This window comes from Gastrolobium bilobum, unplaced genomic scaffold (genome assembly GCF_033153095.1).
Source record: "Gastrolobium bilobum isolate Gb01-03AN ecotype WA unplaced genomic scaffold, APGP_CSIRO_Gbil_v1 utg204120, whole genome shotgun sequence".
In the NCBI taxonomy this organism is placed as follows: Eukaryota; Viridiplantae; Streptophyta; class Magnoliopsida; order Fabales; family Fabaceae; genus Gastrolobium; species Gastrolobium bilobum.
In genome coordinates, this window is record NW_026899639.1 from 61050 (window position 1) to 84980 (window position 23931).

The 23931-nt window shown below is 35.8% G+C and overlaps 1 protein-coding gene across 2 annotated transcripts; it reads right to left on the reverse strand.

The window, feature by feature from the left end:
- Positions 1-2148: 2148 nt before the first annotated feature.
- Positions 2149-22602, reverse strand: LOC133292155 (SART-1 family protein DOT2). 2 transcript variants are annotated; one of them, XM_061490529.1, is made up of 14 exons: positions 22437-22602; positions 20522-21350; positions 13236-13359; positions 13084-13135; positions 9063-9176; positions 8869-8965; positions 8703-8769; positions 8555-8614; positions 7673-8291; positions 6948-7327; positions 6291-6511; positions 4918-5002; positions 2406-2498; positions 2149-2325 (listed from the first exon to the last, which is right to left on the reverse strand). In XM_061490529.1, exons 2-13 carry the CDS (start codon positions 21340-21342, stop codon positions 2424-2426), a joined length of 2715 nt encoding a protein of 904 aa, XP_061346513.1. In that variant the 5' UTR covers positions 21343-21350; positions 22437-22602; the 3' UTR covers positions 2149-2325; positions 2406-2423. The 2 variants fall into 2 exon arrangements, with proteins under 2 accessions (XP_061346513.1, XP_061346512.1); XM_061490528.1 differs by having other exon boundaries at positions 2149-2498.
- Positions 22603-23931: the final 1329 nt, after the last annotated feature.

Consider the following 23931-nt stretch of genomic DNA (forward strand, 5'->3'; position numbering starts at 1 on the left):
TAATAATTATAAATTATGATATTAATTAATAATTATAAGGAATGGAGGAATATAGCCAGTATCACAACTCTTCTCAGCGACACCCACCTCCATAGATTGAAAAAATAATTCTCATTCCATCCTAATTGGACAATATTTTTATATCTTTTAATAGAATGGTCCAAAAAGGTACAGTATCAAGGAAGCTGACTCAACAAATGTCTATTCTCCTACAAATAATGTCACTCTTGTGTTTGTCTATATCCTTTAAATCTATCACATACTTACGATTTTTTTTTTTTTTTTTAAGATATACATCCCTTCACGACTAGTTCGATTCGGGACGAGTTCTGAGATTAAAAATTTAAACTCCTTCCAAAGACGATACTAAAGAAAATCGAACACACTCTTTCACTCCCACGTACTCAGTTATCTGACACCAAGTTATCATCATTTGATTACTCATGATTAATTTTTTTTTAAATACTTATGATTAATTTAGATACTTAATACTTTACCCTCTTTTCGTGCCCTAACACCCTTGCTGCACCTGCATCTTCAACCCTGCATCACTCTGGTTGTGGCCAATGATGCACCGACACCGACACGGGACACGAGACACGACACGCCATGCCGACACATTAATTCTAAAAAAAGTTAAATTTTGACACGTTGGGACACGTTTTGATATTAAATAATATTTTTAATATATATAATATAGTTTAATGTCACTTTTACGTAATTGAAGCACATAATGTCACTTTCACCATAATTGCTACTGGAGCAAGGTGCTTATTATCAAATCGTGCAACTTAATATTGTTCTGATATTGCTTTCAATTATTTTAAAAAGAACAAACAACTTTATACATAGATGATGAAAAGAACAAAAAGGATTAGACTAACACACATAATATCATGTTTGTAGGACTCTCAGCCATTAATACAAACAGGTTGTATGCATCAAATTTTTCAAACAATAAAATCATACCTGTGTGTATAGCCAACAAGTATAGGTGAGGGACGGACGACTGGAAACTAGCATTGACAGATGGCTAGGTGAGGGACGGGCGACTGGAAACTGCCCACCGAGTTGTACCCTTTTAGCATTCGTTGAGAACGCTATGAAATTGATAAGTTTCAGAATCTCTCAGCAGAAAAAAATAAAAAGTATGATAATCATAATATTGTCCATATATCATAAGAAAGAACCAAAGTAAGAGCACGAGACAGAAATTAGAATATTGCAGAAACTAGTTGCAAGAGAGACAACAGCTATGTCCAGGAGATAATCTACATGCCTCAGTACCAGGGAGAGAAGAGTGCAGACGATAATTACACAGTGGAGAACAGTAAATTTGAGGGGTTGGTTGAGAACGAAGAACATACCTGAAAACTGGCTTCGACGGACGGCTGGGTGAGGGACGGAGAACGATGGAAGTGAGTCTGAGCAGTTTGATTTAGGGCTCAAAACATTCGACCAAATTTTTTCTTGATTTTTTTAAAATTATTTTAATTTTATAAAAATGTCAAAAAAAATTACATTTGTACCCTTTGACTGTGTCGGACACGGTCAAAGTTGCGTGTCGGAATAATCAACATGTCAAAAAAAGTTGACTACGTGTCGGAACGTGTCAGAGTCCGACACGTGTCCGACACTCATTTTTCCTCAGATTTCACGTATCAGTGCTTTGGAGGTTGTGGCTGCCTACTACAAAGACAAGGAAAAAACAGAGAGCACATGAACTAAGGTGGATGGAGAATATATAAAAGATAAAAGCCGATTACCCACTCCAATTCAAGATAATTTTGAATAAGCAGGTTCAATTTGAGTTCATTGATTTTATTTTTAAAAATCTGAACCAACCGACCGTGCATCTTAACTTACATTTACCAACTGGGTTGGGGTTCCATTTGTCAAAATATATTGCATATAGAAATCAAACACTAGTCATGATGCAGGAAGAATATATTTTCTCCTAATCAAGTGAAACCATGAAATACTCGTTCAATTCAGATGATTATTGAACAACGTGCTAATTAAGTTATAGGATTAGCAATATCAATCATTTGGTAATTGTACCCGAGGTGGAGAACAAGTTAATGAAGCTAATACATTGAAAATTAGCAAAATGCCAAAATCAAACATTTGCTAAATGAACATCGTGCTAATAAATTTTACTCAATATATTGAAAATTAACTCTTATTTGTACATAAGGTGTTATGAATCCTGAACCGCATGACTGGTTGCTAGTCATTAAAATATATAGCAACAAATTACATTCTTCCAAGGAAATGAAGTTTTACCAACGAAACCTGAACAAAATAAATTCTGCTGCAAAATATCTGCAGTCAGCAACGGAATAGATGAGCAGTGTATGGGTCAAACTTCTAAGCTTACAGGGATATTAGCTTAAAATGCTTACAATTAGAAGACCAAAGAATCAAGGTTTAGGTTTTTTTGGGGTATCCGAACTTGATGGCTCAGCCTTCCTCTTAATTCCCAGAAAGTGCTCTACCTGAAACGATAAAAACGCGATTATAATAACAGAAATATGCAAAAGCTCAAACTGAATGCCATAAAACCAAGTACGCATAAATATCAAATACTTGTTAAGACATACTATAAATGCAGAGATGCCAGGTAAGTATTCTATTCAACATCTCCTTTTGAAATGTTCTCCCATGCAATGTTCAATTATAAAACAAAACGAAATTTAATGTTTATATTGTCAGTATTCAGTAATATCATGACCACTGCACTAAAAATGGACATGTTACACACACTAGCGAAGAAAACAGAGGGTAGGAGGGGAATTCAATCCTAGCCTAGTTGTGCACCATCAAAGGAATTCAGCCTGCTTAATTTCTTGAGCGCTCAGCACAATTCTAAACCCAAGATTTAAACTCAAAACTCCCGGAAGCAGATTCAGCCAGAATTTTAGGACTAGTTATCTAACTACTGTTTAGCACTTTCGCTTGTCTACCTTCTAAATGACATATGGGTTCCACAATCAAAGAAAGTAATCCTACTTAATTTCTTAAGCTTGTTATGTCTAAAACTCCAAAAATAGGCTGTAAAATCCTTAAAAGATAATGTAAGAATGACAGGACACCACAGTGGATGGGGTTCAATCACAATTTCTGATGCAATTGAACCTGGTAAACAAGTCAATTGTCACTATTTATTGGTCCATTGTGCAAACTAATTGGTACATCATAGGGAGTAGGGACCCAAAAAATTTACTGTCAAATTATTGTTTGGTCAACTACAAATAACCAACGATGTTAGGCATAGTTCAAAATCACCCTTGTTCAACTTCTAACACAAAGACATCATGGGTGGTGGTGGCAAAAAAGCAGCATAACAATAGAGGTGGGGAAGGTGGTTGTGGTGGTGATATGATGGTTGGAGTGGAGGAGGCAGCAATGGCAGTGGCTTGGGGATGGTGGCTGTGGTGGGAAGGGTGGTGTTGTAACCAAGTGCAGAAACAGAAAATAGCGATTAGAAAATACACGGGTTGAATACATTTGTAACAAGTTAGGTGCTCACAATATATACTCACCAGCTTGAGGAGGAGTGTTATAATAGGAAATATAATATGTATAGATTTGTATAGATTGCGTTCTTATTTGTAAATATTATTTTTCTTATATAGGATTTGGGTTAGGTCTGAGCTTCTCACTTAAATCCATTAAGGTATCTATATATTGTATCTCTTTGTATCAATTTAATACACAACATATTATTTCATATTCAAGTAGACCAAACCAATAACTGCATAAAAGCCAATTTATAACTTGTGAGGACAGAATGTTCAGGAAGGGTGGGTAATGTCCTTTTATAATTAATTAATTAATCAAAATCCTGGGAATAACTAATTCCTACTTCCTAGGAATTCATTTTCTAGACTTGAACCAGAAGCAGAAGTTTAACATTCTACACGTCATATTCCTAGGAAATCAAAAACATTCCGTGAAACAAAAAACCTGAAAGATAAATAAGTTGCTATAAACCATCCTTTTTTTATTTAAGAAGCACTTAGCCCAGACTGATCCTTCAGATCTTAAAATTCAGTAATGCCAGCATCCTTTAACCCTGTGATCCCCATCATTTGCAGTAATGCCACAAGGGACCCAAAGAGGTATATCCACTACAAGATGCATACAAAAAGCCACCACCAATTGTCAAAAGCAAAAAGACAAAATTACAAAAAAGATCCAAGAACTCCAGACTCAAGAAACCACTAATACATCAATTTCTGAACCTTACAATGCCTAAACCTATCGCCAGAAAATTCTGGAACACTACAACACAGAAAAAGGTCATGGTCGTTTGGTTATTTTTAAACCCATCACATCAAGAGCAAAGTAAACATGCACCAAATATATATATATATATATATATATATATAGGGCTTAGTGAGTATCAAGTGACTTGATGTAAATTTGATCCAATGCATTATATTATCCCGCGAGAATATAGTGCAAAAAATATTTGCACTATATTCTCCCGAGAGAACACCGAAGAACGCCATTGTAATATTTTTGCACTATATTCTCGCGGGAGAATATAGTGCAAATTCACTCACTGGACAGTCCAGTGACTGAATTTTGGATTTTTCGATATATATCATTGTTTAGTTTTTTTTTTTGGGTAATTTTCTTTTCCCTGTCTAATCAAGCACAATAAAACATCAGGAAGAAAAATATACATACAAGTATCAATAGCCCATTTGTTTTGGTAAAAAAAGTCCTTATTAATTAAAAATGTTTAAAATTGTTAGAAATAATAAAATAAATTTTTATAAGCCCCCAGAAAAACAGTTTTGGTACTTTTTTCAAATTTTAGAAATAGTAGCTTCTGAAAAAAAAAAAAAAAAACTATCATAAAAGTATTTTTTTTTTCAAAGCTTATCCAAACACACCCTAAATTACCTTTCGATCACCAAGCATGGGTGTCAAGCCTCCGGGAAGATCCTTCTCAACAGTGGCAAAACCACTTTTTGGATCACTAGTTTGTCTGCCAATAAAAGGACAAAAATATACATCAGAATATTAACTAAACATAAGAAAGAAACGAGAGAGAATAGAAGCAGCTACTCAGAACCATACTTGCTATGTTTATTTAATTTTTTTGAGATTTTCGAAAGCTTTAAAAAAATGCAAGGTCAAGCACAAAAGCTTTTAATCTTACTGGCATTTCCTTGGGAAAAATAATAAAAATGTTCCATTAAGCTTGAAATCCTAACACAATATGATGCTTGGTGATACTTCAACAGTAGTTAATTCCAGATAGCAGCACGGAATATGGTTCATTCCCAAAAGCAATAGAATGGATCATGAAGCAGCCAAATAATTTCGAATACACACATAATAAATGCTAAAAAAAGACATTCATCATTAATAGTCAAAATTCATAGCTTAAAGACACAATTCACTGTATATTGGAATTCAAACACAAATTATAGCCTTTGACTTTTCGAGATGAGAACTAACTCAATTTAAGAATTCCCAATATTAGTGTACAGTATGTTAGGGGTATATATGTAATAGCAGTCAGGGTTATCTTTGTAATTGTCTAAGTGTAATTAGTTAGTGAAACGAATTCTGTTAGATCAGAACTAGTGTCGTGGCTTTAGTTCAGCTCTATAAAGAGCTCACGTGTAAGTCTTTTACACAATAATGAAAATATCAAGAACTAATCAGTTTTCTCTCTCTCTCCCCTCTTCTCTGTGAACTTTCTTTCTCTTTCCTTTGTTTTCCTTTGGTTTTTCTGATGGTATTAGAGCTCTCTCTGAGGGCCTGATACAAGCTACATTCGTCATGTCTTCCGCATCTCCTTCTCCATCTCCGTCTTAACCGGAAACACAGCAACGGAGAACCGTTTGTCGTCTCCATCACTGTTCAACCATCAGATCTCTGTCAAACTGACAGAAAGCAACTTTCTTCTTTGGAATCAGGTTGTAGTGGTGTAGAAGTCCCACATAGTGTGTATCTCTTTGTATTTTTCATTTGGTTTGCTATATAATAGAACCAATGTTGTGTAGTTCAAGTGTTTAACACAACAAAGATTACAATGATACCTCTTGGTTACTGATATTTAACACATCGAAATAAAGTACAACTCTTTAAAGAAGGGAAAGAAAATAGTCTTAATTTAAGAAGCATGTGCCCCACTGCAGATCTAACTTTTATCACCAAATCATGAAATGAGGTATGCGCGTAGTTTCTCATTTCATTAAACATAAACATTTCTTCACTTCTTTCAAAACTTTGGGAATTATTAGTTTGTGAAGTTAAAAACATACCCTGGTTTGACATGACCACTAAGAACAAGATAGGGAGACTTCAGACGAGCTTGAGCCTCCCTCATTCTCTCCAGAGACATTGATGGTGTATCTGAGCTCTTCATCTGCTTCATCTTCAATTCTTCTTGATATTGCTTCATACGTTTTTCTTGCTTCATTTTTCCAGGCCCTTTACCATGGAACTTGTGAGAAATCATCCGAAACGCTTCCTTAGGAGTCAACTGGAAGCAACAAAAGATAAGTGAAGTTCCATTAAAATTTGTAAACTGAAAGTTGGAAATGAAATGGTACTGAGTATAGGTACTGGTGGACATAAAAGATCAAACTCAGTAACTCGATGTGTAAGATTGGTGTCAGTCAGTACTTAAATATTATGAAATGAAATCATCCCAAACAAGAAAAAAGGAAAAAACAATAAAAAATACGCAGGTGATTGGGGTAAATGATGACAGGTATATAAAATTGATGAACCACAATTTTATCCCAGAAAAAAATTAATAACAGTAATAATATAACAAGCCATACTTGCAATGCACTTTAACACCCAAATTGAAGTTTATGTCTCCAAAGTGTTATTTCTTAAGGCAAAAAACTTAGTGCTATAGTAATAACCAAATATGACAAAGAAATATGAGGTAAAGGACATGGAATACTTACAATTCTCCCAAATTCATCTGTCCTTTCAATGCGAATCTCCTTTTTCTTCTGTGATTCCTTTCCTTCATCATCTATGATCCCAACCAATTTGCTTTTCTTCTTGTCCATGTTTCTGCCACCCCACTCAATGCTTTCTTTAAGCGTCCCTCGGTCTTTAAGCAGTTTCAATGCACCTGACAATCCTTTCCCCACAGCAACTTCATGGATAGTTTCATCCGGAACTATCTCCTCTTTGTCTTCTGAATTGGGTTGTTCATCTTTATTAGTTTCGTTAACTTCAGTCCATCCACCAGCCTCTTTGTCACTCTTTTCTTCATCCGGAATATTTGCCTCTCCATCATCATGCATGAAAACATCTTCACTTTCTGGTTTACGTGCTTCTGAAAAATAGAAAAGCAACATACTTCAGTTATACCTATTATCAGCTTTCCCTTTATATATTTTATAGACCAACAGTTCAACGAGCTAAAAAACATTAGTTTATATTCAGAACACCTACTATATTCAACTAACATAACAAAGAAAGATCACATCAAATTCAAATAATTATTGTGCCATTGACATAGACGTCTAAGAAGAGCACATGGGAATTGAAGATTGAATAGAAGATTACCAAAAGAAATAACAAAAGAATTCCCAAATCCACAAATGACTATGTAAAATCAGCTGAGGTAGTATGAATTTCATTATATTAGAAATGCACAAATAATTAAATAAGAAATTACCTTCATCAATGTGGAGACCCCAGACAAATTCTTCCATCTCTGTGAAGACCACCTTGTTTTCTCGTGACTCTCCAGCTGATGAAGGGTTCTGATCATCTACAGTCTCATTATTATGATTTGAGGTGGCAAGCAATGCAATAGCTTGATGGGCAGATGTCCCTTCTTCCTCCTGCTTTTTAAGAGCTAATCTTCTCGCTTTCTCTAAGGATTTACGAAGATCCTCATCATCATCTGCAAAAACTGGAGTTTCATCTTCCTCTCTTTTAACATTAAGAGTTTGTTCTAGACGCAGTAATTTGGAGGCTTCATCTGCTTTAGCATATGCAGACTGGTAAGCATTATTTCTCATCTCAGCCTCCAATCTTTCTTGCTCGTCTTTGATGGCTTGCCTCCTTGCATCTTTCCGAGAACCAAGGTCATCAACACCCAATCCAGAAGAGACAGCTTCAGCTTCAAGGGCATTGATGTCCAGCTTATCTTTCTTCCGCAAGGATTTTTTCTTCTTAGGCTTCTTAAATTGAAGCATTTCTTCCTGAGTATAATAATCTGATGATACCTTCCCAGATGAAGTTAGATCTTCAAAGTTATTCGAGGAAACACCTGTTAACCTTCTTCGCAGCTGGCAATAGGAAAAAATATATGCCTCAGCCAAAAGAGAGCAAAATACATGAACACATGATATATTCATCTAACCAAATCAATTATGAGGAACAAATTCCAAGAGGAAAAAATAGTAGGAAAAGAATAATCAGTGGGCAGTCACATAAACAATGATATGAGACCATATTTTGATCACAGAAAGCTCATGACCCTAGAAAAGTTGGAGCTCCATCTTTACTTGCTTCAAAAATATTTCATAAAATAAAGAAAAGTAAAACCTACCTCTTCAAGTTTCTTCTGGGCTTCACTTGAGAATCGTCCCCTTTCATCCAAAACTAAACCCTGAATAAAAGAATTGGATTAGTACAAGCATTCACAAAAACTGCCTTGCTTAACATCAGTTGCTTCATAACAAGAAAGAGTAGCAAACCTCTTCTGCAGCTGGATCATCATATTGTGGAAGTATTTTCTTCTCCGCAGAGGGGTCATCATTAAACCTGAAATTGAGAGAGCAAGCTTCATAAGATTCTTCCAAATTCATTTTAATTTCTATTTCTGTTATTTCAATAATACATAGACAGTAATGATCATCTTACTTATCATCATATATGCCAGTTTTCTTTTTTGCAGCTTTATAAGCTTCGTCCCGTTGTTTTTGTTCTCCAATTTCCACGTTCTCAAGCATATCAATCTCTGCTACGTGAGAACAAAAAACTCTATTACACAAAGAAGTGTGTCACTCACAGACTTCAAACTGGAATGATATTAAAAGTGCACCAAGCAGTTGTACCTTCATTAATGTCACCATCAGCAAGTATGGGCTGATCTTTAATAGTCAGAACTACTGTTCCGCCTTCCACAACTTTATCAAGGCCATGAAGAACTTTCACTCCCGCCAGGTTGTCTGTCAGATATTCATTATACAAGTGTATTTTACCAACCAGATTATTAACAATATAAACATGATTAACAACCCCAACCGCTATAGTGGAATTGTACAGCAGATAGCTAGATAGCCACTATATCAAAAATAATGGATAAAATGTAAATAGTTTATACCACACTCATACACATGCTCAAAAATAAAAAATTACACAAAATTAAAGACATATTAATCATTAGTTTGAACATACAATTATCATTAATCGAAGGCATAAGGAACTGAAGCCTGTGCTTGGAATTAAGAGTACAAATTGAAATTAAACAACTTGGGACAAATTCTGTCAAAATCAAACAACTTAATATTAAACATACTGCAAGGAAATGAAGCTTGCACATTTCAAACATAGGGCAGAGGCCAGCAAAGTTCACACACAGGGTAGGAAAGAGCCCTTCGAAGTGGACCACGAACCATAGTTATCAAATGCGGAAATGCGGATTGCGGCCTGATGCGGCCAACCCTCAAAACCGCTAGAGTTATTGCGGGTTGCGGTTGCGGAAATAGCGAAAAAAATATATTTATTAAAAAAACAATTTATATGTATATATATGTGTGTGTGTGTGTGTGTGTAACATAATAAATTATTAAAAAAACAATAACACCTAAAAATAATACAAATAATAAAAAAAATAAAAATAAAGGCAGAGTTGACATGTTACCTCTTAATAATAAGTGTCCAAACTTTAGCTATAGTTGTACTACCTTTACTTGTAACTATACTTTACTGATTTACCAAATTTATCTTAGTTACTTTAGTGTTTTACCTTAGTTACCTTTTAATGATACATTCTTTTTTTTTAGGGATATAGAAATAATTTTACCCATTGTTACTATAACACTTGTGAATCACTTTTCTAACAAATGTACTTTTCTTTTCTTTGAATAAAGATAGATCAGAATCTCTTTCTCTCTCACTTTTTCTCTTTCATCCGTTCTCTCTCTCACAGCTTCTCTTTTTCTCTTTCATCTGTTCTCTCTCTCTCTTACTATTTCTCTCACTATTTCTCTCTCTCACTCTTTCTCTCACTTGAAGCTTTGCTTCTTCGGTCATGACTTCCACATTGAACTTCAATACTATAAGAGAGAAGTAGAGAAGGCAAGAAACGAGCGCGATAAAGAAAGCAAAAGAGGCAGAAGAGAGACGCACAACAGAGAGGCAGAAAGAGAGAGTGGGTTAGGGTTAAAACCATAAAAAGACACTGTTGCGGTGAGATTTGGCCGCAAATGCGGCCGCAACGGTCGCTATTGCGATTTGGTGCGGCGCGGCGCAAATGGTTGCGGCGAAGCTCCGCAAAGCGCAACTGGCGCGGCTTGCGGCGCAATAGCGCCGCTATTGACTACTATGCCACGAACTGAATACGGTCAGGCGTTTCAGGGAATGGTTGGGAAGTATACTGGCCAGAAAATCCTGACTCTGGCCATAAATGCCTGTCTTCCAGAAAAAAGAGGTGTTCGATGAACAAAGCTTTTGTGTTTTGGCTGCTGGGCTAGGTTTGTCAAAGATAAGGGGAAAATTAAACCTAAAGAGGTTCTGAAGGAGTATAAGTAGGTCTTAGAAATAATATAATATTAAATAGCATTGTATTATTTATTATTCTGTTATTCTAGCAGGTTATTTGGGCTTGGCCCATTAGGTCATTTAACCTCTTTAAATAGAGGTCTTTTGTACAGTTCTATACACAATTGAATACAATACATTCATACATTCTAATTGTAGGAAATCAAAAAATTAACATTAAAAAAGATGGCTAATGGAAACAGGGGGTTGGGAGAAAAAAATTTGCCTAGTGGCTACTACAGCTGTGAATTGGCCACGAAACGACCATGATCAGGGCTATCTAGCGCTATTGTCATCTATCGTGTCAATAATGACACTAAATCTAAAATTATTGCATGAGACAAGCTCCTTACATACACTAATGGCAGAAAATAAACCCCAAAGACCTCAACTCCCCCTCAAAGCCAACATACCTAGGCTCCAAGAGTTCCCTAGAGATATTCAATTTCCCCACTAAACCAATACTCAATTCATGCCTACCACACTACACATACTCTCCTTTTATCCTAACTCTCATAATATTCTAGAAACTTTCCTAACAAACTAACTAATTATCTTAGGCCCATCAAAAACGAAGAAGGAGAAGTAGATCGCAACATAAATGAAGATGCAAAAGAAATTGGAGAAAAAGAAAAAAGAAGAGGCAGAGAACAAGGTGCAGAAGAAGACAAAGCTTGCTGAAGATGACGAAGCAGAAGCGGAAAAAAATGACGAAGCAGAAGCAAACGAAGAAGAAGATACAGATGCAGAAGTAGAAGGTGCAGGGAAATCGCAGAAGAAGAAACAGAAGAAAATAAAGAAGAAGAAAAAGACGACGTAGGAGAGGAGCAACAACTACAACAAAAGCCGAAAGGGTTCACTGTGGGTGTGCGTGAGGGAACGAAAATGGTGTCAGGTTCAGGGATCTATGTGAAGGTGGCGGTGGATACACGACACCATATGCTTGGTCCTCTAGCATCGATCATGGCGACGGAGCTTCTCAACAGGCAGAAGGTGGTGGTTGTGCGGTGCGAGGAAATCTGCATCTCCAGTTGACTTGTTAGGCAGCAGATGACGAAGTACATGAGATTCCTTCGCAAGTGCATGCACGTTGGTATGGGTTTGGGTTGAAATGGGCCAGGGTCCAGTAGAGGAGGACTGGGCCATTATTATCAAGCTGCCCTTACAACCCAATCAATTAATCTGACACTAGCAACTGGAGGGAAATCAAATAATGGGCTAAATGGGAGAACACATGTTAGGCCTCGTGGGAACCAAAGTGGGCCCAATACCTCTGGATTGCAGTTGCAAGTGGGTGGGCTTCAAGGACAAAACCACGGCCCAATTAGCATCCTGCAAGGCAGCAACACACAAAACACCAACACATGGAGTAAGACATCAAGGAAGGGGGCAAAGGAATTCAGTAGTGGCAGTTTTTTTACTTCAATCATAACTTGGTCTGTTTGCTTCAAACAATGGGACCCGGGTGGAAGATTCTCTCACTTTACCTATCCTCTCTTCACCTTGAGGACAAGGTGAGTTTTTTAGGGGGTAGTATTGTGGGCCTGAGATAATTAGTTAGTTTATTAGAAAAGTTTCTAGAATATTCTAAGTTAGGATAAAAGGAGAGTGGGTGGTGTGGTAGGCATAAATTGAGTATTGTTTTAGTAGGAAAATTTGAAATCTCTAGAGAACTCTTGGAGCCTAGGTATGTTGGCTTTGAGGGGGAGTTGAGGTCTTTGGGGTTTATTTTTTGCTATTAGTGTATGTAAGGAGCTTGTCTCCATTTATGTTTCATCAATTTATAGTAAATAAAATCAGGTTCCATCATTATTGCAATTTACACAAATGTCACAGTCATCACATCACAACTAGCAATTGAGTTGCTACTATAAAACTTAAGCTTTGTCTTTAATGATCAAGCCATTTGCAGTCATATACGTGGCCTAACTCTTTTACTTCTGTTTAATTTAATTGTGAATATATTTAGACAAATAATATTAAATGTAATTGTTCTTTAGAGAAGCTGTAAAACTAATATTATTTATTCATTCTTCTTCTTCTCACTTTATATTAATAAGAAAGTCATCTTTTATTAAAATACATCATGAGAATTAAAGTTCTTCTCTTTTGATAATAATATGAACCTATAATGTTTGGTTTATTATGTATATACTTCGGCATCTTGTACAGGGGTAAAGCTAGTCAACATATTTTGTAACTCAATAAGTTTCCAGCTCTTCCTAAAAGTTGTCCTGAAAACATCTACCAACAAATTGGGTATTCAAATTTTTCGGGCAGCAGGTGGAAGTTAGGACAAAGAAAGGAACCTACCAGTGTGTTGGGCTGTATCCTCATCTTCACTTTCTTCTTTAGCAATGTTGTCCTGTGAAAATTTTAATCATGTAGCATTAATTACATATCTAAATTGGAAAAAATAAATATTTTACTGAACATATTAAAGGTACAAGAAAAAGAAAAGAAACCTGCTCCTCAAAAATCTTTGAGAGCTGCGACACTCTTTCTTTTTCAAGCTTACGGCTTCTATTAACCCATGATAAGATCTCAGAAGCAGCGTCAGATGGTTTCTTTGTCCTTGTTTCTTTCATCCTATTTAAATAAAAAAGAATATTGTTACAACAGAATGGATTCCATACTTTCGACTTTAACCATAGAAATGCAATGTTCAAAACTTAGATCATCAAAATAAATCAATAGATTGACAGTAGAAATACTAATGGATAGCATAAAAAAAGCCTAAATTCAAAGAGCAATTATCTTATGCTATGGAGAGGAAAAAAGTGACTCAAACCCTTGTTAGAAAGAATCTTAAGGAGGGGAAAGGAGATGGATGTGTCTCCCGGGGGGGGACGGACTAAGCAGAGGAACAGTATATTTCTATTTAACGGCCCATCAAACCCTTGCTAGAAAGAATTTTAAGGAGGGGAAAGGAGATGGATGTTCTCTTTTTTTTTTTTGGCGGGGGTGGGACAGACTAAGCAGAGGAACAGTATATTTTTATTTAACGGCCCATTTGTTTATGCTTTTTTTAAAGAAAAAAAAAATTCAGAATTGAAATATGTCTAAAATATTTACAAATAATTGTATACTTTCATTAAAAATAGAAAGCAGTTTTAGATCTTTTCTCAAAAGCTAGAAAAGAGCAACTTATTAAAAAGAAGTTCTAAAAAAAGCTATATCATAAAGACGCTTCTGTTTTCAAACTTATCCAGAAGCATCAATAATGGGAAATAACTTCATTCCTTAGTACTTTAACTCCCAAACAATGGGAAGAGAGTTCCTCTCCTTTCCTTACTTTAAACATCCAAGCAATGAGAAGTGACTCTCCCTCCATCACCTCCTTTCCCTTCCCCTCCACTAGAAAGCTTCCAAACATACTGGTTGACAATGAGGCTGATTGTCATTGTCATATTTCATAAATTTGGGTGATTCACAGTTTTTTTTAGTTTTTACTCTATTAATGATTTTTATTTTTCAATTTTCAGTAATAGGGGAATCTAGGTAATTCTCATATTTCCATGTCTTGAATTGTATTCAGGCATGGGTTTATACTCTATTTGTGTAAATGGGTTTTTAATGTTCATGTTTTCCTTAGAGGTGTAGTAGAGTTTGCATCCTCACAGGATTAGAAATCTTCCTATTAGAGTATATTGTAAGCTTTAGCTTAGCTTAGTTTGCACCCAAGAAGACAAGATTTTAGACTCGAGGAGCACGCTCGAGCGCACTCAGGCAGGCAGCAACAGCAAATTTAAGTAATTTGGCACGCTCAAGCGGCCAACAGCACGCTTGAGCGCCCAAGTACGTTCCTGACAGCAAAGATTTGCTGAGATTTAATGAAGATTTTCCAGATTGCGACATCCGGAACCAAAACGGAAACAAATCAAACCAGATTTAAAGGGAGTCATGGAAGATTGAAGCAGGATTATAAAGCTGAAATCTGTCAACCAATCTACAAGATCTTAAATGCAAAAAGGAAGCAATTGAAGAATCAATTACAAATCTGATGTGGATTCGTTGGGAGATTCAATGAAGATACAACTTCAATGGTTATAAATAGGGAGCTGAGGGTCAGACCAATTTACGAATTCACATACCATTCATACTCATTCAAGTCACAGAGGAGGAATCCTGTTGCGGAGCACTGGAACACTGAGGAACCAAGTCAACATCACACCAATGGAGGCTTGGGGTTCTCTTTTCTTTATCAATTTTTTTCAATTCAGTATGCTAGAGTAGTCTTTTATGCAGTTAAGGGTAGATGGAACCCAATTGAATTGTTATGTTTATAAATTAAATTGTCTCTGAATCCTGTTCTTTTTATAATTGAATAAATTATCTGTCTTTAATGCTTTCTATGAGTTTGTTCCTTATAGAATGATTTTGGGGAATTGTATGACAATAGGGATGTTGGTGCATGAACCCTGACTTGATAATTTATCATAATCCTTGTGATCTAGGGATAGACATAAAGGGTAATTATGCAATCTTGAAATTCTTGATCTTAATGCATGTTTTCTTGGAGAATAATCGGGGAACTAGAGTTCTTTCAAGATTACATAGATTTATGGTAACAAGGAATTGAGCCGTAATTAACTTAGAAAGAATTGATTGACAATATATTAAGAAACAGATTCTTGACCCTTTAATTCATAACATATTGAAGATATTGGGGGAAGTCGAAACCCTAACTACGCTTGTTTTAATTCTTTAATCAATCATCATTTTTTCTAATTATTCTTTTTAATTCTGAAAATTCTTTAATTGCATCTCATTATTTGTCTTTAATTTTTAAGTTCTTCAAATACAATTCTCTTCATCTAAATTCTTGATTGTCCAACTAAAACACGATTAGCGAACTAGTGCTTGAAATTCCGATCCTCGTGGAAAGATCTCGTACTCAGTACACTTTTATTACTTTACGACCGGTGCACTTGCCGAAGTCGCAACACTCCTCCATGGCAACAACAATATGTTCACCAACAAAATCAATTTCAGGCACAACAGGACCAGTATCAAAGGTCCTATCAGTATGTTGTCAACCAATGGAAGCTCCTACTCCTCAAGTGATGGTTGCTGCATAGCAACCAACTCTTCTTCCCACACCTGCAACTCAACCAGCTTTTGAGTGGTATCCCGACTCTGGAGTAAGTCACCATGTTACAACCAATCCATTAAATTTCCTCCAAAGCCAACATTTGTTTGGAGCTGACCATGTCCTCATTGGAAATGGTCAAGGTTTGCCTATTCATGTTGATGGTTGTTCAAAGTTTTTATCACCTATTGACTCTAAAATTGAACTGACTCTTAAAAATCTTCTTCATGTCCTTCCTATTATGAAGAATTTGTTGAGTGTTAGTGCCTTTGCTCGAGATAATATTTTTGAATTTCATTCAACTAAATGCTTTATCAAATTGCAGGAGTCCCAAAAAACTCTTCTTGAAGGAACTCTTGGTCAAGATGGACTATACTGCTTCTCAAGTATTGTCCTTCCCTCAGCATCTGTTCAAACCACATTCCTCTCCTTTGATGTCAAGTTGCAATGTTGTTCAATCTTCTAGTTCTCTGTGAGGTTGTAATACAGTAGAGTCAAATACATGTAATCAAGCAAATACTGATTCTAATTCAGCCTATTCTCTGTGGCACTGTCATCTAGAACATCCACATTATGTAGCACTCAAAATGTACTTAACACCAGTAAAATACATTTCAATAATAAAACTGAGCTTGATTGCTATTCTTCCTGTTGCATTGGAAAATCTCATAGACTTCCATCTATCTCCTGTACAACTGTCTCTACTTCTCCCTTTGAATTAATCTTTAATGACTTATGGGGCTCAGCATCAGTAAAATCCACTTCAGGGAACTTATATTACATATCATTTGTTGATGCTATACCAGTTATACATGGTTGTACCTAAATTCAAACAATTTCACACCATGGTTAATACTCAGTTTCAAACTCCTATTAAAGCCATTCAAACTGATTGGGGAGGTGATTTCGATCTTTTACTCCATATCTAAATCTTCATGGCATTACACATAGACTGACTTGTCCACACACTTATCATCAAAATGGAGTGGTTGAGAGGAAACATAGACATGTTGAAACTAGTCTCACTCTTCTTTCTCATGCCTCCCTCCCCATGAAATTCTAGGATTTTGCCTTTACTTCAGCTACCTTTCTTATAAACAAATTACCAAGTACCAACAGCATCCTTAAATTTTGAGGTTCCCTTCACCAAACTTTACAAGCTTGCCCCTGATTATACCTTTTTAAAAGTGTTTGGTTGTGCTTGATTTCCATTTCTCAGGCCTTATAACAAGCACAAGCATGGATATAGGTCTCGAGTGTGTTTTTCTTGGGTATTCATCAAGTCACAAAGGTTATCTCTGTCAAAGTAAAGATGGCAGGAATTATGTATCAAAAGATGTTATGTTTAACGAGTAATGAGTATCTTTTTCCATATGCATCATCTTGGAAGAAACCTGCTAATCATGTCATAAATGTTCCTTCTCAACCTTCTTTTGTTCCTCTTGGAGTGCAAACACAGCATTTAATTCCTTCAGCCCCAACCACCTTTGTCACACCAACTATAACTGCCTCACCTCCATACGTTTTCCCTAGTGACTCCAGCAATGGCCCTTCCAGTCGTAACCATTCAATGCAGCTAACTACCTTAGTTAATAGTACATCAAATTCAACAAGCTCTCCACACAGTCTCTTGCCTTCTTCTGTTAGTTCATCTACCTTTCAGCTTGAAATTCGACAAGATCAAACTCTCCCCAATGATTCAAGTTCTAGTTCTTCCTCTTCTCCTCCTTCTTCTTTTGAATTCATGCCATCTTCTTCTATTCATCTGCAGTCCCCTGTTCGTTCCATTCAAACCTGTTCTAAGACTTCAGCCAGGTCCTTAGCTCTTCTCACCCATGTTGAACCTTCTTCTGTCAAACAAGCATTAGCTAGTCCTCTTTGGCTTAAGGCCATGCAATTAGAATTTGATGCTTTGTTATCTAACAACACTTGGACTTGGACTCTTGTTGACTTGTCACCTACCAAGAAAGCTATAGGTTGCAATAGGTTATTAGAGCTAAAGAAAACCCGGATGGAACAATCAACAAATACAAAGCAAGGTTAGTTGCTAAAGGATTTCACCAAGAAGTTGGATTTGATTATACTGAAACATTCAGTCCTGTGGTTAAGCCTATCACTGTCCGAATCATGCTCATTTTGGCTTTAACTAATGGTTGGATCTTAAGGTAACTTGATGTCAACAATGTCTTTCTTAATGGTGACTTGGAGGAAGAAGTTTTCATGGTCCAACCACCAGGTTTTAAGCATCTGAATAGACATCTGGTCTGCAAATTAAATAAGGCTCTCTACGGTCTTAAACAAGCTTCTAGAGCTTGGTTTGACAAGTTCAAACATGCATTAATTTCTCTTGACTACAAGCCCAGTTGTTGCGATCCTTCTCTGTTTATTCTTCAGACTGCATCCAGACATGTTTATGTCCTTGTATATGTTGATGACATCATCATAATTGGTCTTGATCCTTCCATTATTCAGCAGATCATTTCTCAGCTTCATTCTCAGTTTGCATTGAAAAATTTGGTTTTTGGGTGTTGAAGTGAAGAAACATATATCTGGTGGATTAAGTCTGTGTCAGACAAAATACAACAGAGATTTATTGACCAAAACTGCCATGATGAAGCCAATAGTATTTCATTTCCAATGCCATCTGGTTGTAAACTCACTAAGTGTGGCTCATCCTTTTTTCAAGATCCTCGTCTTTACAGGTCTATCGTTGGTGCTTTGCAATATGCAACCATTACTAGACCAGAAATTAGCTATACAGTTAGTAAAGTTTGCCAATTCATGGCTCAGCCTCTTGACGATCACTAACTGGTAGTTAAATGCATTCTTAGGTACCTTAAAGGTATCCTTTCTTTTGGCCTTTTTCTCAGACCAGCTACCTCGTCCAGCCCTTTATCTCTCACTGCATTCTGTGATGCTGATTGGGCCAGCGATCCAGATGACAGACGCTCAATCTTGTGATATCTTGGTGTATATCTCACTGCTACATCAGGTGCTTGTGTATATATTGGGCCCAATCTTGTTTCATGGTGGTCCAAGAAGCAAACATTGGTGGCCCGTTCAAGCACTGAGGCTAAGTACAAAAGCCTTGCTGCTTATTGTTCAGAAATTCTTTGGATTCAACCCTTGCTTCGTGAGCTTCGAGTGCCTTTCACTATTCCTCACATCCTTTGTGATAATTTGAGTACAATGGCGTTGTCCCATAATCCTCTTCTTCATGCTCGCACCAAGCATATGGAGCTTGATATGTTCTTTGTTCGTGAGAGGGTTCTTCACAAGGAACTTCTGGTTTCTCACATACCTGCCACAGATCAAGTTGCAGACACTCTCACCAAGGCTTTTCCTTTTGTTCGCTTTGCTACTTTGCGCACCAAACTCAGAGTCTTGGATTCCCAACACTGCTGAGTTTGCGGGAGGGTATTAGAGTATATTGTAAGCTTTAGCTTAGCTTAGTTAACTGGTGTATTTTGTTTGTTCTGTTATAGACCTGGATGTATAGGACTATTATCTTCCTTTCTGTTTGTAGTTTATAAGACTGTTAGCCTTATTGTTTCTGTTCAGTTAGTATTCAGTGCTCTATAAATAGAGCTTCTCTGTACATTCTTCGTTAGAATAATATCACAAGAATACAATGGCTCTCTTATCTTTTCTCTCCTTTCTCTCTCCTCTAAAATTCTGATACTTCCTAGCAGGAGTTAGAGTAGCTCTATTTAAACAATTTTAAAGCCTCATTTTCTAAAATAATAATGAGATTTAATAATTGTGGTAACAAATTCCTTGCTTCTTGGTCTTATGGTACAATTAAAGCCTAAAGGACCCTAGTTAGGTGTGAAATCATGGTTTCTTTCCCTTCTTTTATTCTTCTATTATATTTTCCTCTGTTTGCCAATCAACTAGACCTGATTTCTTTGGCAGACATAATTAGAAATTCATCTCATCAAAATCCTAATTAATTGTTCCTTGGTTGAACTGGCTATGAAACTCATGCAACACCCAATTCTTGCAGGAACTGTACACATCAGCCAACCTTTATTAACTTGAACCTTAGAACCGTGCCATGGTTTCTGAACTCTCCTCACCCACCCACACATACACTCAGTGAACCTTCAATCATATTATTTTCTACCACCAATCAACCCAAAAATATCTTTAAACCCCTTGACATCCAACATTAAATCTTCAATTCACAATATGCTGATTGAAAGCGTACGTATAATTCAATTGTGACTAAATCTCAAAAATAAAATAAAAAGGAAGCAGTAATGAAAAAAATGTTACGTGTTGTAACCAAGAGACAAATATTCTGTTTCCTACTAAAAATAAAGGGAAAAGCAGGACAGCTTACTCACAACATAAATAAAATGTGTATTTGACAGATGCAGACAAGATTACGGGTCCAATACATAACGAAACAAGGTAAACATTTTAGGATCATCAAAATCATTCATCTTATAAGCAACAAATAAAGTAAAGTAACCTTGACAGTATTCTACAAAAGAATCTTCAAAATTCTAAGCACTACGACAATTTTAATGACCTTGCTGAAGCATAAAATAATTTCAAATTTACATTGCAGAGTCTACTATTAGTTAATAATAGTACAAAAGTAAAATAAAATAAAGAAAATATATGAAGTAAAGTAAGGATAAATTGACTTACTTCAAGATGCGTTCTTCAAGTTCTGTTGATGACAGATGTGCTGAGGTTTCACCATCTTGATCATCTCCATCGAGCTTTGAAGCCTTTGCTTGCTTGCCAACCTCCTCATCTCTCTTGTCATGGTAGTCTACTTTATCATCAACATTATTCAATTCATAATCTTCGTCATGAGTTTTTCTGCTTACTCTATCTCTTGACCTTTCTTTATCTCGATCAGCCTCCCTCTCCTTCTCTCTAATTTTATCTTTCCCCTTATCCTTGTCCCCATCTCTATAGCTTTCCCTCTCTTTTTCTCTATCTCTATGCTTCTCTCGCTCCCTTTCCTTCGCCTTATCCCTTTCTTTCTCCCTTTCTCTATCTCTATCCCTACTCTTCTCTTTTGCCCTCTCCTTCTCTCGTGCTCTATCACTATCTTTCTCCACCTCTCTTTCCTTCTCACGGTCTTTATCCTTACTCCGGTCCTTCTTATCCCTATCCCTCTCACGCTCTTTTTCCCTGTACTTCTCTCTATCATAATCTTTCTCCCTCACCTTACTATCTTTAACCCTGTCCTTTTCACGTTCATCCCTATCTTCCTTCTTCCGTTCCCTGCCAGCCACTCTATCCTTCTCTACATCCCTCACCTCTTTTGAAATGTCCTCAGCAGTCCTCTTCAGCTGTTCCCTGTCTTTACTTCGGTGCTCCTTGTCGCTCTTCTTCCTATCCTTGCTTCTATGCTTGCTAGATTTCTCTGCCCCATCATCATCATATTGCTCCCTCACAGGGGAATCCTCTTTATCATTCCTACCCTCATACCGCGATTCAGACCATTCCACTTCCATCAAAACACCTACAAAACCATTAAAAATATACCATTAAACTAAATCAATACCCAGATTCGGCAAGTTTCCCGTGCAAATAACAGTTAATTAACAATAAAACCAGAACCCTATTTCACATAGTTAAGAAAATTAATAAACGAATAAACTTTACTAAAATAACATCTCCTTCATAAACCTAACTTCCAAAATTCTGAAACTAACGTAATGATCCAAATTAAAAAAGGCCATTGAAATTGAAATTGATCCAAAGAGGAAAATAAAAATAAAAATTCATCAAACATCTTAAGGGCAGACATCAAATCTCAAAAAGGAGCTGAAAGAACAGAAACTCGGACGATCAAGGACCAAATTCGTGAATTTAAATAAACCAAAAGAAAGATATTGTGAATTCAAAGGTTAGTTTCACCAGTTTCCTGTGCAAATAACCATTAACTAACAATTAAATGAGAACCCTATTTCACGCAGTGAAACTAAATAAATAGAAGTAAAGTTACTGTTCATAAACCTAAGTCCGAAAATTCTGAAACTGAGATTCGAATATAAACTAACGCAATGAAAACATTTATCAAACATCTTCAGGGCAGACACCAAACCTCAAAAAAGTGATATTTAAAAAACCCAAAAGAAAAATATTACGAATTCCAATAAACCAAATCACAAACTTACTTCGCTGCAAAATTTGGGTGCCCTGCCGCTGGAGCTTTCAAACACCAAGAATGTAACTAAAGATTGAAAAGTTAAAAACCTTAAATGGGTTTTTGATAACTCAACTCAAAGCAGCGTTTCTTACAGACACGATGCGGGTAAATACTGATTTTTAAGTGGGTCGAGCTCCTTCAGCCATGAAGACGGAGCTTGGGTACAAGAATCACCATAACAGAGATATAAGATGAATAAATTTGTCTTAGACACTTTGAGCGTAAGAGGTTTATGTGTAATCCTTCAAGAGCCCTAACCCCAATTTCAAAAATTTCAAAATTTGCAAATTCAAATTCTGATCATAGGTCATAAAAGAAGAAAGATTAAACAACAAAATAAGCATTAAATCCTACCATTAACCCGAGATTCATCAAGATGCAGAGGCGAGAGCATACCTATTGTTCTTGTGTGAAGAGAGAGACGTGCAACTGGGAACGCAAGAGAGAGAGGGAAGGAGACGAAGTCGTGAACGCAAGAGATTGAAGGGAGATATGGTTGAAAGCAGTGATGGTTCGGCGTTCGTCTGTGAGCGGGTACGAAGTTGTGACTGAGAGAAAACTGATTTTCTTTTTTGTGCCGGAAATAGAGAAGCAGAATTGTTTGATTTTTATTTTACTTTTAGAGAAAAAAAAATCGGTTTATCTCAAAAACAAAAAAATAAATCGATTTTATGTGTTTTAACTTAATCGTATTTATGTGTTCATTTTATGGGTTGCTTAAAATCGGGATTTTACTTTAAATCAAAAGAATTATAAAAAATCGCAAAACGTAAAATTTTAATGTAAAAAAAAATTATAAAATAATAAAAGTGTTTGAAATTTGGAAATGGATCTTCTAATGTGAAAAAAAAAATGACATGGTCATGTGAGAAGATCACAATCATACAAAGGTAAATCAACGGTTATGATTTTGTAACTACCTATTTTAATATATTGTCTCTCTTCTCTTTAATTATCATTGATCTACCTTTGTATGGTTATGATTTCCCACATGACATGGTCACGTGATTTTTCACATTGGAGAATCCAGATCCTTAAAATTTTGTTGAAATCATATTAATTGAAAAAAATCATAAAATCATAAATTTAAATCGAAATTTTAACTAGTCTGACACAATAAGTCCACCCAAAATATGTGAGGCCCACATACTTTGTATGTCAGTGTGTCATGAGAGAAACATAATCTTCTTTTTATTAAACTTAAATTCTTAATTCTTTTATTAATATCATTAATAAATTATATTTTTATAAGAAAATTTTCCTATTATCATGTGTTACTGATTTTTTATCTCTATTTCTTTTAATAACTTGAATTCTCTTATATTATTCCATTTATATGTTAGTCGTATTAATATCTCAATTTAGGTTGAGTTAAGCCCGAACTTAAGTCATAAGTCACTGTTGAAAAAATAAACCTAATGGGGGTTGAAAAATAAATAACAAAAAAAATTGGCAGAGGCAACCTTCCTTGTTAGCAGGTAAAATACACGGTGCACCAACTCCCTAAAATTTATATTTTCGTGATTGGTTTCCATAGAATTTTATTCTACAAAGAGGCTTTAAATTCTTTAATTTCTTCTGAATATCGGATATACTCAAGTGAGTACATTCTTTTCAAAAAGAGAAAATCAAATTCTCATTTAATCCATATCCCTTCATAAATTTTCCATTAAATCCTAAATTTTTTCTTTTTTAGAACAGATGAACCATACATCCCATACACCAAAGAAACACTCCTAAGTCCTACCTAGCTCATGCGAATGCCTTTTTTATTTTTATTTATTTTTTTTATTGAGTCACATAATTAATTAATTATTATTTTAAAATGAGTTTTGCAGATCGCATTAAAAAAATTTCGATTATTAATGCAAGAATATTTTAATTTATTATG

Bases quoted from the DNA above. Each gene is read 5' to 3' on its own strand.
- LOC133292155 (XM_061490529.1), bottom strand. From the start codon at position 21,342: ATGGAAGTGGAATGGTCTGAATCGCGGTATGAGGGTAGGAATGATAAA. The intron at 13,360-20,521 runs GTAAGTCAATTT...TTATTTAAATAG, and splicing joins CTTGAAGAACGCATCTTGAA to GATGAAAGAAACAAGGACAA. The intron at 5,003-6,290 runs GTATGTTTTTAA...TTTTATTGGCAG, and splicing joins AGTGGTCATGTCAAACCAGG to ACAAACTAGTGATCCAAAAA.